The sequence below is a fragment of the Nuphar pumila genome, chromosome 2, assembly GCF_984573655.1.
Source record: "Nuphar pumila chromosome 2, dmNupPumi1.hap1.1, whole genome shotgun sequence".
NCBI lineage: Eukaryota > Viridiplantae > Streptophyta > Magnoliopsida > Nymphaeales > Nymphaeaceae > Nuphar > Nuphar pumila.
The window spans coordinates 144,845,208-144,859,181 of NC_143250.1; the positions used below are offsets into that span (position 1 = coordinate 144,845,208).

The 13,974-nt window shown below is 40.0% G+C and overlaps 1 protein-coding gene across 1 annotated transcript; it reads right to left on the reverse strand.

Moving 5' to 3' along the window:
• Positions 1-6,968: 6,968 nt before the first annotated feature.
• LOC149847453 (endoglucanase 25-like) lies at positions 6,969-13,369 on the reverse strand. Its single transcript, XM_089997035.1, has 6 exons — positions 12,455-13,369; positions 10,091-10,398; positions 9,433-9,891; positions 8,898-9,033; positions 8,570-8,742; positions 6,969-7,662 (listed from the first exon to the last, which is right to left on the reverse strand). Exons 1-6 carry the CDS (start codon positions 12,822-12,824, stop codon positions 7,258-7,260), a joined length of 1,851 nt encoding a protein of 616 aa, XP_089853161.1. The 5' UTR covers positions 12,825-13,369; the 3' UTR covers positions 6,969-7,257.
• Positions 13,370-13,974: the final 605 nt, after the last annotated feature.

Genomic DNA, 13,974 nt, shown 5'->3' on the forward strand with positions numbered 1-13,974 from the left:
CTTTTGCGATAGCAGCAAAGCGATTGGAGGAATTTCTAATTTTTACCAGATATTTGTGAAAGCCTAGGCATTAAACTGCCAGCGATGATGCAGATGACATGTGGATCAAAACTAATTGCTAGAAAACAAATGGGTGTTCATGAGATCCAATGCATGTTATATTGGAACATAAGGCAGAGGTATGACACTTTCGGTATGTATTGTTCTGATTTCATTGCTAAGAAAAAACCATTACGTTTAAACATGCAGCTAATTAAGGATGAACTCATTTGAAATCTTGGCATTACTTTTGCAAACTACCACCGCGGTGGTTACCCTTGTGGTCAGGGGGGGTCCTGTTTCAAGCTGAATGCCCAGGCACAAATTTCACTGGTGCATAGGAGCTGCCATTGCTTTATCACAGTTGGGGCATGTAAGGCCGGTGGTCGTGTCCTCAACTTGGAGTTTTACCTCACTGAGAAGTGGGTCCATTAAATGACCCGGTTCTTGGTGAGGGTTTTTCTTCATCATAAAAAAAAAAAAATATTCATCTATGGTTTCTGAATTTCTTGAAGGTTTACGCACAGTCCAGAAGGGCTTACTGAGTTAAATGATCCAACCACCAATTGCTTATTAAAGCATCTGGCAATAACCCTCTTGTTTTGCTAAACCAGATTTGGCTCAGTTGGATCTGGATATGGATGGTAAAAAACTTTTACCAAATCCGGATTCTCTAATTGGACATGTATCCATTCATAAACAGATTCCAATGTTAATAAATTTTGAATTTTCTGAGATCTGAATGCAAGAATTACCAGAACAAAAAGTGAAGTCGAACTCACTTAACTAATCAGATGTTGAAGACCTTACTGAAGTCCATTAAACATGTTCATGTGTGGCCGGCATCTTCTTTTTTTTCATAGGCGAGTTGGGGTTAGGCAGACCCCCACCAGTTATACAATGTACCATTGGGTTTTGAACTTGCAACATCTCAACACAAGGTGATGTGCACTTACAGTTTCTACCAAACAAGCGGAGTCCTCGTTGGATGCTGGGTCGGCATCTTACCCAAGGCATACCATTGACATCCCTAAGAGCCTTCGAGGACGCCCTTATTGGTTGGACTTGTTGATAGACTCACATCAGGCATATCTATATCAGACCTTGGATCCGAGCTTGTGTACATCAAACATACGCTATGTCACAGAGACACGCCATTTTGGCTGCATTTTCTAGTGACACTGCTGGACATGCTATGACAGTGTAGACATTATTTTATTATTTTAAGATATTTTACTATTATTTCAATAAAATGTATTATATATATATATTAAATATTAATATATTTTAATTGGCTGAAATTTAACAAAAATATGTGTCCTCGTGCCCTATTTTTCAAAGATTTAATGAACTCCTGTCTCGAATAGGGGTGGCAATCCCGTCCGGTTGGTGGGTTGGCGGGTCGACACGATGGGTTGGTGGGTCAGCATACCTCAACCCGAACCCGACCCGTTTATTAAACGGGTTGGCTGTGGCAAACACGTACCCGACCCGTTTAATAAACGGGTAACCCGACACGACCCGCCAACCCATTTAATAAATGGGTTGGGTCGGGTAAACGGGTTCTCAGGTTCGCGGGTCAGGTTGACGGGTCGGGTTGGCGGGTTGACGGGTTGACGGGTCGGGTTGGCGGGTTGACCCACCCGCCTAACCCGTTTATTAAACGGGTCAGCCGGGTTGGCGGGTTGGCATACCCCCAACCCGAACCCGACCTGTTTAATAAACGGTTTACGCGGGTCGACCCGTTTATTTAACAGGTTGGCTTAAGCCCAACCCGAACCCGCCTAAGAGGCGGGTTGGCGGGTCGTGTCAGAAATTGCCACCCCTAGTCTCGAACATGTGTTGTGTCCGGTTGTAATCGTATCTTTGTGACAGAACATCCATAAACTATTCCTCAATGTCCCCTTTTCACGTCCTACTTGCTCTATGAGTCCTTGAGATTATGTTGGTGGGAAGAGGTTAGGGTCCTTTGGATTGAGCTCTACTTGCAACCGGCCCAATCTCTAATCATATTGAGAAGCTTGTTGGAATCATTTCTCCATAAGGTTGGATGTTGCATAATATATTAATCTTTTTGTAATTACCACCGAGGGGGTTATCCATGTGGCCAGTGGTGTCCTGCGTCAAGCTGAAGGCCTACGATCAAATCCCGCTGGTGCATGGGACTGTTGTTGCTATATCACAGTTTAGGCAGATAAGACTCGGTGGTCGTGTCCTCAACCAGGAGTTTTATCTTGCAGTAAGCTGAGCCTATTCCTTCATCATCATCGTTATCACACAAAAAAATGTACTGTAACAAGTGGTAAATAGGTCATGTTTTCTAATGACGATGACACTTTTTTAAAAATCACTAGCAATGAAGATTTAAAAATGATTCTAAAAATTCTTTTGTTTTAAAAGTTAGTGTTATTTTTTAAATTAAATTTAAATTTACGTTCAGATTCTCAAATATCCAATTATGAGTATTAAATCTCGTTCTCATTTAAGGGTTGCTTGGTGCCACCAGTCAGAAAAATCAGTGTTGTGAGAGGCGTACGCCTCAGAGGCGAGGCGCACGCTCAAGGTAATGAGGCGTGCTATGATGCGCAAATTGCCCCTCATCAACCTCCAGAACCCCCTCCTTCATCCCCAAGTCTTCCTCCTCCGCCCGATTCGTCGGCTGTGCTAACCCCAAGTGCCGGTGGATCCACCGCCACATGCCGGCCAACTGCTCTTCCGCCGCTCCCTGCCTCCCCTCCCACCGCTTCACTTCCATACCAGTTGTGAGAGGCGTACGCCTCAGAGGCGAAGCGCAGGCTCAACGCCTCGCTTCGCCTCATCGCATTTAACAACCTTGAGAAAAATCATAAAAAGAAAAGATTTTCCCACATGTTAAGTTCGTTTATGGTCAGATCCAAATCTAAATATGTTTCTTGAATTACACAGATTTTGGTGCATTGGGGCTGCTGTTGCTATATCACAGTTGAGGCACATAAGGCTCGGTGGTCGTGTCCTTAACCCGGAGTTTTATCTCGCAGAAAGTCGGGCTTATTAGGCACCCAGTTCTCAATGAGGATTCCTTCTTCATCATCATTATAAAAAAAAAATTGTACTGTAACAAGTGGTAAATCACTTGCATTGAAGATTTAAAAATGATTCTATTTTTTTTTTGTTCTAAAAGTTAGAGTTATTTTAAAATTTAAATTTACTTTCAGATTCTGAAATATTCAATTATGGGTATGATATCTCATTCTCTTGATGCAGGATCATGTCTGAAAAGTCATAGAAGAGGAGACTTTTCCACATGTTAAGTTTGTTTTTGGTTAAGTCCAAATCTAAATATGTTTCTTGAATTAAGCAGATTTTGGTGTCAAATTTTGGCAAGTGTTGCAACCAGGTAAAATGGTATGAATTAAGTCATATATATATATATATATATATATATATATATATATATATATATATATATATATATATATATATATTTTACAATGGCAAACAAATCAAATTAAACAAAATAGAAAGAATAAACCAAATATAAATAAGGTGTCGCGGTAAATTGGCACTATGAGAAATGAAAATAAAGTGAAGATTTATGAAAAATATCGTGAAAAAATCTGAAAGTTAAAATCGGTAATTTCTCATAATATTTTAAATTTCTTGTGTTTTTTTTTACCAGAAACATAAATGTCGTGATATTTATCGTAAAAAATCACATGTTTTTATTTTTAAATATTAAATTATTATTATTAAAAAATATTTAAAATCTTTTTAAATATAAGCAGATTCAAATTTCGTATAGATTTTTTTACCAAATAGGCCGCCGATTCAGGCCAATTCGCAACACTGTTCCACACTGTGGTGGCTCTCTGCTTCTGAAGCCCAAGTCATAATTCAAGCAGACCAAGTGTTGATTGACTTTATTATTTTAATTACAAAAAGCATGCTCTCGTTGTAGTCTAGTTGGTTTAGGATACTCGACTTTAATTGTTAGTTAAGACCATAGTTTTGAAATTCGCAATTATAGGCCTAGTACGTAGGGGTGTCAATGGGTCGGGTTTGACCCAGACTCAACCCGGACCAAACCCTATAAGGTCAGGGTTTGGTGATAAAGAACGAAGTTCTATTAGAATTCAGGTCCAATTTAAAGGATCTGATTAGTATATGGAGCTGGGTATGGTTTGTAAAATTTTATACAAGACTTGGTCCCAGTTTTGGTTATGACCAGTGATTTTTCAATGTAAAAAGATTAGTATATGGACCTGGGTATGTTTTGATTCTATTTGGCTCGGTTTGGTTCAAAAGGCCTATTCCCAAAACGATTCAGGGTCCGAATCAATTTTGACATCGAGGAAGTGGGGTGGCCGGTGGGAGCTTGTTTCTTGAGATATCTCGCCTCCATGTCAAGTAAACCTTGGGTCGGGTCACTGACACTCAAACCCTTACAAAGCCCACCAGTTAAAGGCACCCGTACCCCTGGTGGGGGTCGAACCTGGGACAAAGGGATCAGCATCTTCTCTCCAAGCCTGCTGCCACTTGGGCGACCGGGTGGGTGTCCCCACCTCTCCATATTATGACAGGTCTCAAAACCTGGGTTTTCAAAAACTCAGGTTTTTGGCAAACTCAATTGACCAAATACCTGGTCTTGGTCATATTTGGATAACAACAAAAAACAATTAAAAGACTTGTTTTTAGTTGATAAAAACTCTGTTTGGGAAGTGACTGTCCGAGGTCACCCGAGTGGTAAGTGTGGAACCCCCACTTCCAAACCTGTTTGGAAACCAGGAAAAAAAGAGAAAAATAGGAATTAGCATGACCTTTGCCAGTTCCAATTCCTCATTTCAGCTTTCACAAGGGAGAGGTGGTAATTACCATCGACACTTCTGAAGTTGATCACACCGGTGACCTTCTGGTGACTTCCACTTCATTTATGAGGGTAAAAACTGCATCCCAAACATGACTATGGAAGTGGGAATCCCTAGTGGATTCTAAAGACTACAACCTAATGGATGGATATATTGGATCCTTTAGCAAAACAGGAAAAAACAAACTGGCCATTTTCTGGCTGGAAAATGGATGGTCTGGTACCTTCCGGCGTTGATGGTATTGAACTAAGGTGGCAGGTAGTGGAGGTCTCTGTGACAAATATCACAATATTTATAAAAATATCGCCAATATATCGTGAGAAATTGCCTGAAAGTTTAAAATGACAATTTCTTGCAAGATTTTCAGACCGTGACAAATATATTTTTAAAAGATATTTATCCTGAAAACCCCCAAGATTTTTATTTTTAAATGTGTTTTATTTATATTTTCTTATAAAAATTATTTTTTATATTTTTATATATATTTTTTATTCACAAGATTTTACTGAAAATTTTCAAAAAATCTGCCTAGTTTTTTGCCGTTTTTAACTTTTGTCACTATGGTGGCGGTACAGTGGTGCCTGGGGCATGAAGGTGAGAGGGTGAAGGTACCCCCATAAACCAGGTTTTCCAAGTGAAAAACCTGGTCCCCCATAATTTTTCATAAACCAGGTTTTTCTTAAACCTGGTTTATGAAAACTGGGTTTTGTGTCACCCAAACAGACAAAACCCCAGTTTGTTCTCCAAAACCTGGTTTCCACCTAAACCAGGTTTTCAACGGGGCCTTATATAGGCATCAGTTTTTGTCTATAATAACTCAAGGTTGACATGTTTTTTGCTGATTTCGGCCATGACTTTCATCTAGGGGTGGCAATCGGGTTGGGTTGGCGTGTCAGCATACCTCAACCCGAACCCGACCCGTTTATTAAACGGGTCGGCTGTGGCAAACACGAACCCGACCCGTTTAATAAACGGGTAACCCGACACGACCCGCCAACCCATTTAATAAATGGGTTGGGTCGGGTAAACGGGTTTTCAGGTTGGCGGGTCGGGTTGGCTGGTTGACGGATCGAGTTGGCAGGTAGGCAGGTTGGCGGGTCGGGTTGGCGGGTTGGCGGGTCGGGTGGACGGGTTGGCAGGTCGGGTTGGCGGGTTGACCCACCCGCCTAACCCGTTTATTAAACGGGTCAGCCGGGTTGGCATACCCCAACCCGAACCCGACCTGTTTAATAAACGGGTTACGCAGGTCGACCCGTTTATTAAACGGGTTGGCTTAAGCCCAACCCGAACCCGCCTAAGAGGCGGGTTGGCGGGTCGGGTTGGCGGGTCGTGTCAGAAATTGCCACCCCTACTTTCATCACATTATCTTGACAAAGTAAGACTTGGCTAGGCTTTGGAGATCGAGCTGGCACAAACTGATTGATTTTGTGTACCAAAGCTGTGGGCCAGGTTTGGGCCCCCACCTTGGTTCCCCAAACCCGATTTTTCCCCCAGGGTGTTCCCAGACCTTGCCTCCTCTTTCCCTTTTCTGCTTTCAATAATAATTGGTCTGGCTCAGAACAGCCTGGGCTGTTGGTATAGACAGCACCATAGATGGGCCCAAGACAATAGGGCTGGATCTGAATTTTTCCCATGCCGACAGGCCTTGTGGCGTACAAAACCAAACCCTAGGGCACCTTACTACAAAAACTGTGCAGAACATTGATTTCAGATAGGTTCAAATCTCATGAGCGTCACCCCCTGCGCAAGACGAAGCGTTGTGACTTTCCAGGGGTGAAGGGTAAGCCGCTGCCAAGACGGGACTGTACATATGGCAGGCAGAGTCAAGGCGACTAGGTCTATGATCATTAAGTGGTTTCTCCGAGTAAAAATTAAAGAAAAAATGATTTTAGATTGTTGGTTTTCCAGGTCTGTCACACACGCAAACAAACACATGCACTTGCATGCGCACACACACAGGTTTTAATATTCATCATATCCAACAAAAGAATTCATTCCAAGACTAATCCACTCTGTCCAATTCTACAATACATCAGCAGAAGATTACTCACACACACACACACACACACACACAGAGAGAGAGAATTGGCATAAGCTTTCTTATTCATTATGACCATGCAGTTTTTTCATTTCAAAAAGAATCCCATCTGCCCACATATAGTTACTACATCGGCAGAAGATTTAAGAACACGAAAAAAGAAATCATACATACAAAAGATAACCCGTAGGCTATACTGAACACACCTATTTTGGGCTTCCATAAGATGGACGTGGGTTCTATCCAAACACCCAAAGCCGTAAAGGGTTTCAAAGACTAACAATTGCAACATCCTTAAATACTCGAGTACAATCAATCTCAAAGTCCATTATTTTCTCATGGCTTCCATGGTGCAGGAGGTGGAGGTGTAATTGGGTTCATGGGAGGAACAGCAGAGAATATTGTGTTCTTGTCGATCCCATTCACATTCTCATGCGTGGACAAAGAGATCAATGCTGCAACCAACCCAGCATTGCCTGCTAGAGTAGGCTCCGTATAGTTGTAATTGGTGCGAACGTCGTGGAACCCATCGTTCTTGTCTGGTCCAGCAACCATGGCACCAACAAGTGTGTGCGGGTTCGGTTTTGAACTGTCAAGCCATTTCCTTCCACCTTTGCAGTTGTAGTTGGTCCTATCTTTGGGTATCGATGCACCACGATGGTGAACGTGTGTAGGATAGTGATCACCATAGCCGATGACATAGCTCATCTTCCTGGGGTTCTTACCAAGAATGTAATCGATCTGTAGAAACCAAAAATAATAATAAATACCTAAACAATCAACTGATTTGAGAATACATTGGTCATTAACAAGACAGACGAAGATGAATGAAATGGAGAGAACAATTAGCACTTGGCATGCCTGCTATTTGAGATTTATCACCCAATAAATAAGTTGTGCAATGGAGCTGGTTAAATTTCAGCAACAGGCTTAAACATCGCTAAGAAGTGGATTATAACAGATTATGACAATGGACATGAAATGGCTGAGGACCCACATCATATGAAGCTCAGATGTGGCAAACGTCAATTGAATTAATCACTATTACCAAACTCACCTGAACTAATCACTACTACGCCAAGCCATTCAATGAGTCCCTCGTCGGAAGCAACAAGCTGCTGGAGTTACTTAAAGCACTTCTCCATGAAGGTCTGGGTTATTAAAATCAGATCACTTGCTTGAATCTAAACAGGTGTACTTTTCGAAGATCTATCAAGTCATAGAACTTCAGAACAAAGTTTTGGGGGAACATTAATAGAAAATGCTTTCTATCTTATAACTAAATTGAACCGTATGATGAAATTGCTATGGACCATTTACCATCAACATGTTTTGGGACAAAATTTTGGAGGTCAGAATCTATTCTCTTATGAAGTTATGATGGTGCAATCTGGAGTCAATTCGAAATCAATTCAACCATGAATTGCAGTCAGCAGACCATGACAATCACCTTAAGGCCCTGTTTGCATTTTAGTGTCAAGATTAATCTCATTTTGTATACCATGTTTTCTGACACATGAGAGAGAGAGAGAGAGAGAAGGGGGGGGGGGCTGTGCTTGCGTGCGTGCATGTTCACGCGTATGTGTCCAAAGTCAAATTACATGTTTTGATAGGCATTACCCATATCATGAAAGAAACACTTTGATACCTGGCTTCTTGCAAAATTTCGCAGGACATCTGTGGTGAAGAAATTGGGACCACAGTACCAGCCAGGTGTATCTGCAGCATCAAGATAATCACTGTAAACAGAAGCAAGGAAGGCTGCATTTACAATGTACTGAAGAGGTTGTGGCCTTCCATGGTTCAGCTGAATTAAGCCCCCTGCAACAGTGCATCACTTCTCATCAGTATTGAGATGGTAACTCAGATCTAGTCTGTGAGCTGAACTGGAACTTAATTTTGCTTATCTCTCTCTCAATTTCTTATGGGATTGAGGAGAACAGAAAAGAAAGACAAGGCTGGTGGAAAATACAAACCCTTAGTCCAGTTGAAGCTAGTGAAAACTGGCAAGTATGAACACATTATGATATTGGTCTGGTTGTGGTAAGTCCTCAACATTTCTTCATATGGATAGCCAGGACTTAGGAACAGTCTCAACCTACTCAACAGAACCTGCATAAACAAAATAATCGTGTAAAACTCTAAAGCATATGCAACTGTAATTAGTAAAATTTACTTTCAATTATTCCAAGAACGTTACAATCTTAAATGCTAGAAAATCTGACATGGGAGGACTGTAAAAGAGTCCACCACTAAGGAATGATCATGAAGTGCTTTGAAGATTTTAAATTACACCCAATTTCATATGTTTCTACCAAGAAAACCGATTGAACATGTACATTAAATCTGCAGCATAAGATCCACCTTTTGAGGGTTTGAAATGTCATGGTTGACCATGTAATATTCCTAAATGTATGTTTTCCATGACTAACATAAAGACCAGAACAGTCATGATGACTGCGATGATGATGATGATAGTGCAAAAAGAACTATAAGTCATCCTAATATTACCTGAGCACCAGCAAGTTTGTTATCCCAGCTGAGGACGCCATAATCAGGACCACCCCAAAATGCCCCAGCATGTTTAGCAATACCGGGTGTGGTGGCTAGTTGAAGGAAGGAAGTGTTTCCAGTTGCATAATACATCCATGCAGCACCCCACACATACTCATCATAGTACCCAGTAGAATTATAGAATAGTGAAGGATCAGTGCCACCAGGACTGTACCGGCCTCTTTGACTTCTAGAGAACTTGAACAGTGCTTGGGCACCATGAACAAGTTTCTTTGAATATGCCGTGTTGCTCTTAAAAACAATAGATGCAGAAGCCAAGGCTGCAGCCATCTCTGCAGCAAGATCCGAGCAGCTGTGGCATTGGTATACAGGGCGCGGGTAGTTGATGTCTTCTGGCCTTATCCAACAGTAATGGTCATTGGGGCTAGGACCCTTAGAAGTATCTCCAACACCAACCTGGATATGATTCAGAACCAACCTTAATACACAACAAAATGACAATGGCATATGTAGTTCATAGGAATCAAAATATAGACAAAAATATATGACAACCTGGTAGATGTTTGTGCAAACTTGTGTTCAAATATTTGACAAGAATCAAAGACATGAAAGACGGGATTGAAGAAATAAAAACAACCATCATTAATTGATTCACCTGAGCGGCAATCACATCTATGGTATCTGCAGAAGCGTTAAAGGTCTTGAGAAGATAATCTGTTCCCCATTTGATCAACTCCTTAATATGATCGAGTTCACCAGCAGCTTCATACTTCGTGCTGTACTCAATCACACTCCAACTCAACATGGTCAAGGCAAATGACTGAGGAAAGTTGAACTTGATTGCATCCCCGGCATCGTAAAACCCACCAACCAGACTCTTACGATAAGAATCATCAGACAACCCATCTTTCATTGCAGAGTTTCCCCTCCATGATACATTGTTACCTTTAGAAAGTGGCCCAGCTGTATCATAAAGTTTAAAAACAGAGAGTTAGGAGTGTCGGTACAGATAGAATAGTCTAACACATCTTTCCAAATCAGATAAACAAGATAAACAGTTACAGGTGAAAATTGCATTCATAAGAAATAACCATGCCGCAGTCTGCTGAGCAGGAATAAAGCTGCCCAGAGAAAAGGTTGGAGGAGACGCTAAAAAGATCAAAACATAAAAAATATCAAATTCAAATTTTAAATTAATAGAGTGATGGAAGCATGCTAAATGGTTTTTTTGGCTTTTCTGGTGTTCCTTTTGCAATTCTGACTCCATAGAACATGGTTGATTTACTAGGAATCAGCACCTGGATCATGTGTTTTCGATAAAAATAATGATATTTTGGAGCCTAAAAAATTTACAAAGAATTTGGACCGTTGATTTTTTGAACCTTATAAAACCCCACCCATGTGTCACAATTGAACGCCTATAAAATCAAGTACGTAGATCACATCTGTATGGTCATAATTTTAAAATAAAATGAAAAATCCCAAAAAAAACATTTAGCATGTTTCCAGCAATATATATATATATATATATATATATATATATATATATATATATATATATATATATATATATATATATATATATATAGAGAGAGAGAGAGAGAGAGAGAGAGAGGTTTACAAGCAGAAAGCATGAGTCCGTGATATTGGGGAAATGGAAAATAAATATAACAGATATCTCTCACGCATAACGCACATTGACATCCCACCTTTAGACACAGTGATCTAATGAACCAGATCTGCATATCAAATGAATGGAAAGTATCTTTACAGTACAAAATTTAAAACTCGATCAGAGGAAAACAATTGATAATATAATTAAATCTCTGAACATATCAAATGAAAAATTATACATAAGTATTACAGAAAAATGGTTGTAAGTCAAACAGACCAGGAGAGAAAATAGCATTGAATTACAATCCTCAAAAATGAGGAAACCGAATCCATAATTAAAACTCGATCAGAGGAGAAAATTTGATAATATAATTAAATTCTGACATATCGAATGAGAAAATTATACATACATGCTACAGAAAAATAGTTTGAAGTCAAACGAACCAGGGAAAAAAATAATATTGAATTAGAATCCCTGAAAATCATGAAACCGAGCCAATCCGACGATGATCACAAAAAGATGCAAAAATAATTTTAAAAACTACTCTTCAAAAACGGTTGATTTGAAACTAGATCGAACAAACACATGCATCATGTAATTTAAAAAAGAAAAAAAGAAAACACAACTCACAGCCCGAGTATGAATGGAAAGAACAAAAGATGGACGAAGATCAGATAAACTAATGGGTTCTTTCTATTTTTAGCATTTAGATCAAATTAGAACAGACCAAATTTCTCCATGCACCATACGCAAAATAATCTAATGGATTCATAATTTTCCAAAGGAAAAACTCAGATAAACTATCGAGTTCACAATTTTTTAAACATTTAGATGAAATTAAAACAGACAAAATTTTCTCATGTATGACAAGAAAGAATTTTAATGGATTTCGTTTTTTTAAAAGCATTTAAATGAAATTAAAACAGATCCAATTTTCCCATGCATGAAAAGAAGGAAATCTACAACTTAAAACACTGTAATGGTACCCTAATCAAGATCAAAATAGAATATCAGATAATTTAATACATTGGAATTTTTTTTAAAGATGACCCATTAAAATTAACAGACAGATCCGATCATCCCCATGCATGACAACCACGAAATCCACACTTTTACAATTAAAAAATAAATAAAAAAAACTGAGAAACAGTAACTCTCTCAAAAAACAAAACAAAAACATCTAAAAATACTCCCGTTAAAAATAAAATAAATAACTAAAGCCAGATAAAATTTTGAAAAAAAAAATAACACAAATCTAGTTGCCCATATCAATGATGCTTAAGAAATCCACATTTGGAAACTTTAAAGAAAACCACCAATCTAACAGATCAAACCATCTTCATAAACACCCAATTCAGAAACAGAATGGCACCAAAAGAGACCCCAATCGATCGAAATGCTTACATCTCTGAGCATTGAAGAACATGAGGGCCTTGTGGAGCGCCTGCGTGTAATTATCCGGCGGCGGCGGCGCTCGGTGGTGGTGCGGCACCGTCTTCACGATGAGGATGATGAGGCCGGCGAGCAGCCCGCAGAAGACGATCGTCCCCACCGTCCACACGAATAGCTTCCGGCTGACGATCATGCACCCGAGATCCACATACTTCTTCTTCTTCTTCTCGCTCGGGCCGAGGAGCCAGCTCTGCTGCGTCTCGTCGAGCTGCCGCGAGAGCGCGGCGCGGTCGAAGTCATGCAGATTCCGGCTCCGATCGTCGTCGGTTGCGGAATCGGCGTTGATCTCCAGGGAGCCTCCCCAGGGGTCCCTACCAAACATGCTTCTCTTTTACTGGACCTTTCCGGCGAAAATTCTCCGGCAAAATAGAGTTCTTCCGATGGTTTCCGGCGAAAATGCAGCAGAAAGATCGAGTTTTTTCGATGGATTTCCCCTAGAAAAAGTAGGATTTTACGTGTAGTGCAACGAGTTTCCGGAAAAGAGAAGGATCTGGTTTTTTGTTGGGCTTGTTATGGGTTTTTCAGAAGGGAACTGGTGGCATTTTGTGGGTTTTCCGGCAAGGAAAAAGATTGAATTTTTGTTGGGATTCTGGAAAAGAGAAGATGGGTCTAGTCGGTTTTCTAGCAGCAGAAAGTGGGATTTTTATTGGTTTCCCCCCGTTTTCCAAGAGGGAAAAGATCAAGTATTTCTGTGTTTCTGCTGTATTTTCAGGCAAGAACAGATCTGATCTGTTTGTTGGTAGTGGGGACCTTCCCTGGGGAGCCAATGCCGGGAATGCCTTGGTTTTCCTACGGGGAAATGCCGGAAACTTGGTGGGTTGGAGTGAGACTAAGAAGGAAGAAGATATGGTGGAAAAGTGTGAATTATGAAGTAGAAGCCAAGCAAGAGTCTCTTATCTCACTTTTATTTTTTTTTCTAAATTTAACATTACTTTTTATGTTGTTGGCCACTATCTCGTCTAGTGACTGTACTAACCATGTGAAGATAAAAAAAAAAATTACAAATTTTCCAAAAAGAGTTTTTTAATCATTTGTTTTCTCAACATATAGGTCGATCTAGATTCGGTTGGTTTGCAGAACAGACGGGAAGGCTTTTACCACAAGATCAAACTTTTGAACTGCGAGTTGACAGATATGTCCTTCAGAATTATGTTTTTCATTAGTAGTCCTTTTCTTCAAGCATGCCCTTGGTTATTTTGAAAATTAGCCGTTGTGTAGGTTTGAAATTTGGATCATTACCAAACTATGGGTTTGGTAGATCAGATTGTGTTGGACACATTCTTTGGGACAAGGCTCTTTTTGGAATGAAATCCCAACGTGTAGATATTAGATTTACAAGGTTGGACTCTTTCAAAATTGAAATTGGATTTTGTTAGATATTTTAGTTGAATCTTTATTAGGGATGTAAATGAATTGGATTTTATCTGATATCGGACCCAATTTGATTGGTAAGTTAAAGTTATATCCTATTA

Excerpts from the sequence above, each read along its gene's own strand:
- LOC149847453 (XM_089997035.1), bottom strand. The coding sequence starts at position 12,824 with ATGTTTGGTAGGGACCCCTGGGGAGGCTCCCTGGAGATCAACGCCGAT. Across the intron at positions 10,399-12,454 it reads GTTCTTCAATGCTCAGAGAT|CTGGGCCACTTTCTAAAGGT; the intron begins GTAAGCATTTCG and ends TTTATGATACAG. Across the intron at positions 9,034-9,432 it reads ACAAACTTGCTGGTGCTCAG|GTTCTGTTGAGTAGGTTGAG; the intron begins GTAATATTAGGA and ends TTGTTTATGCAG.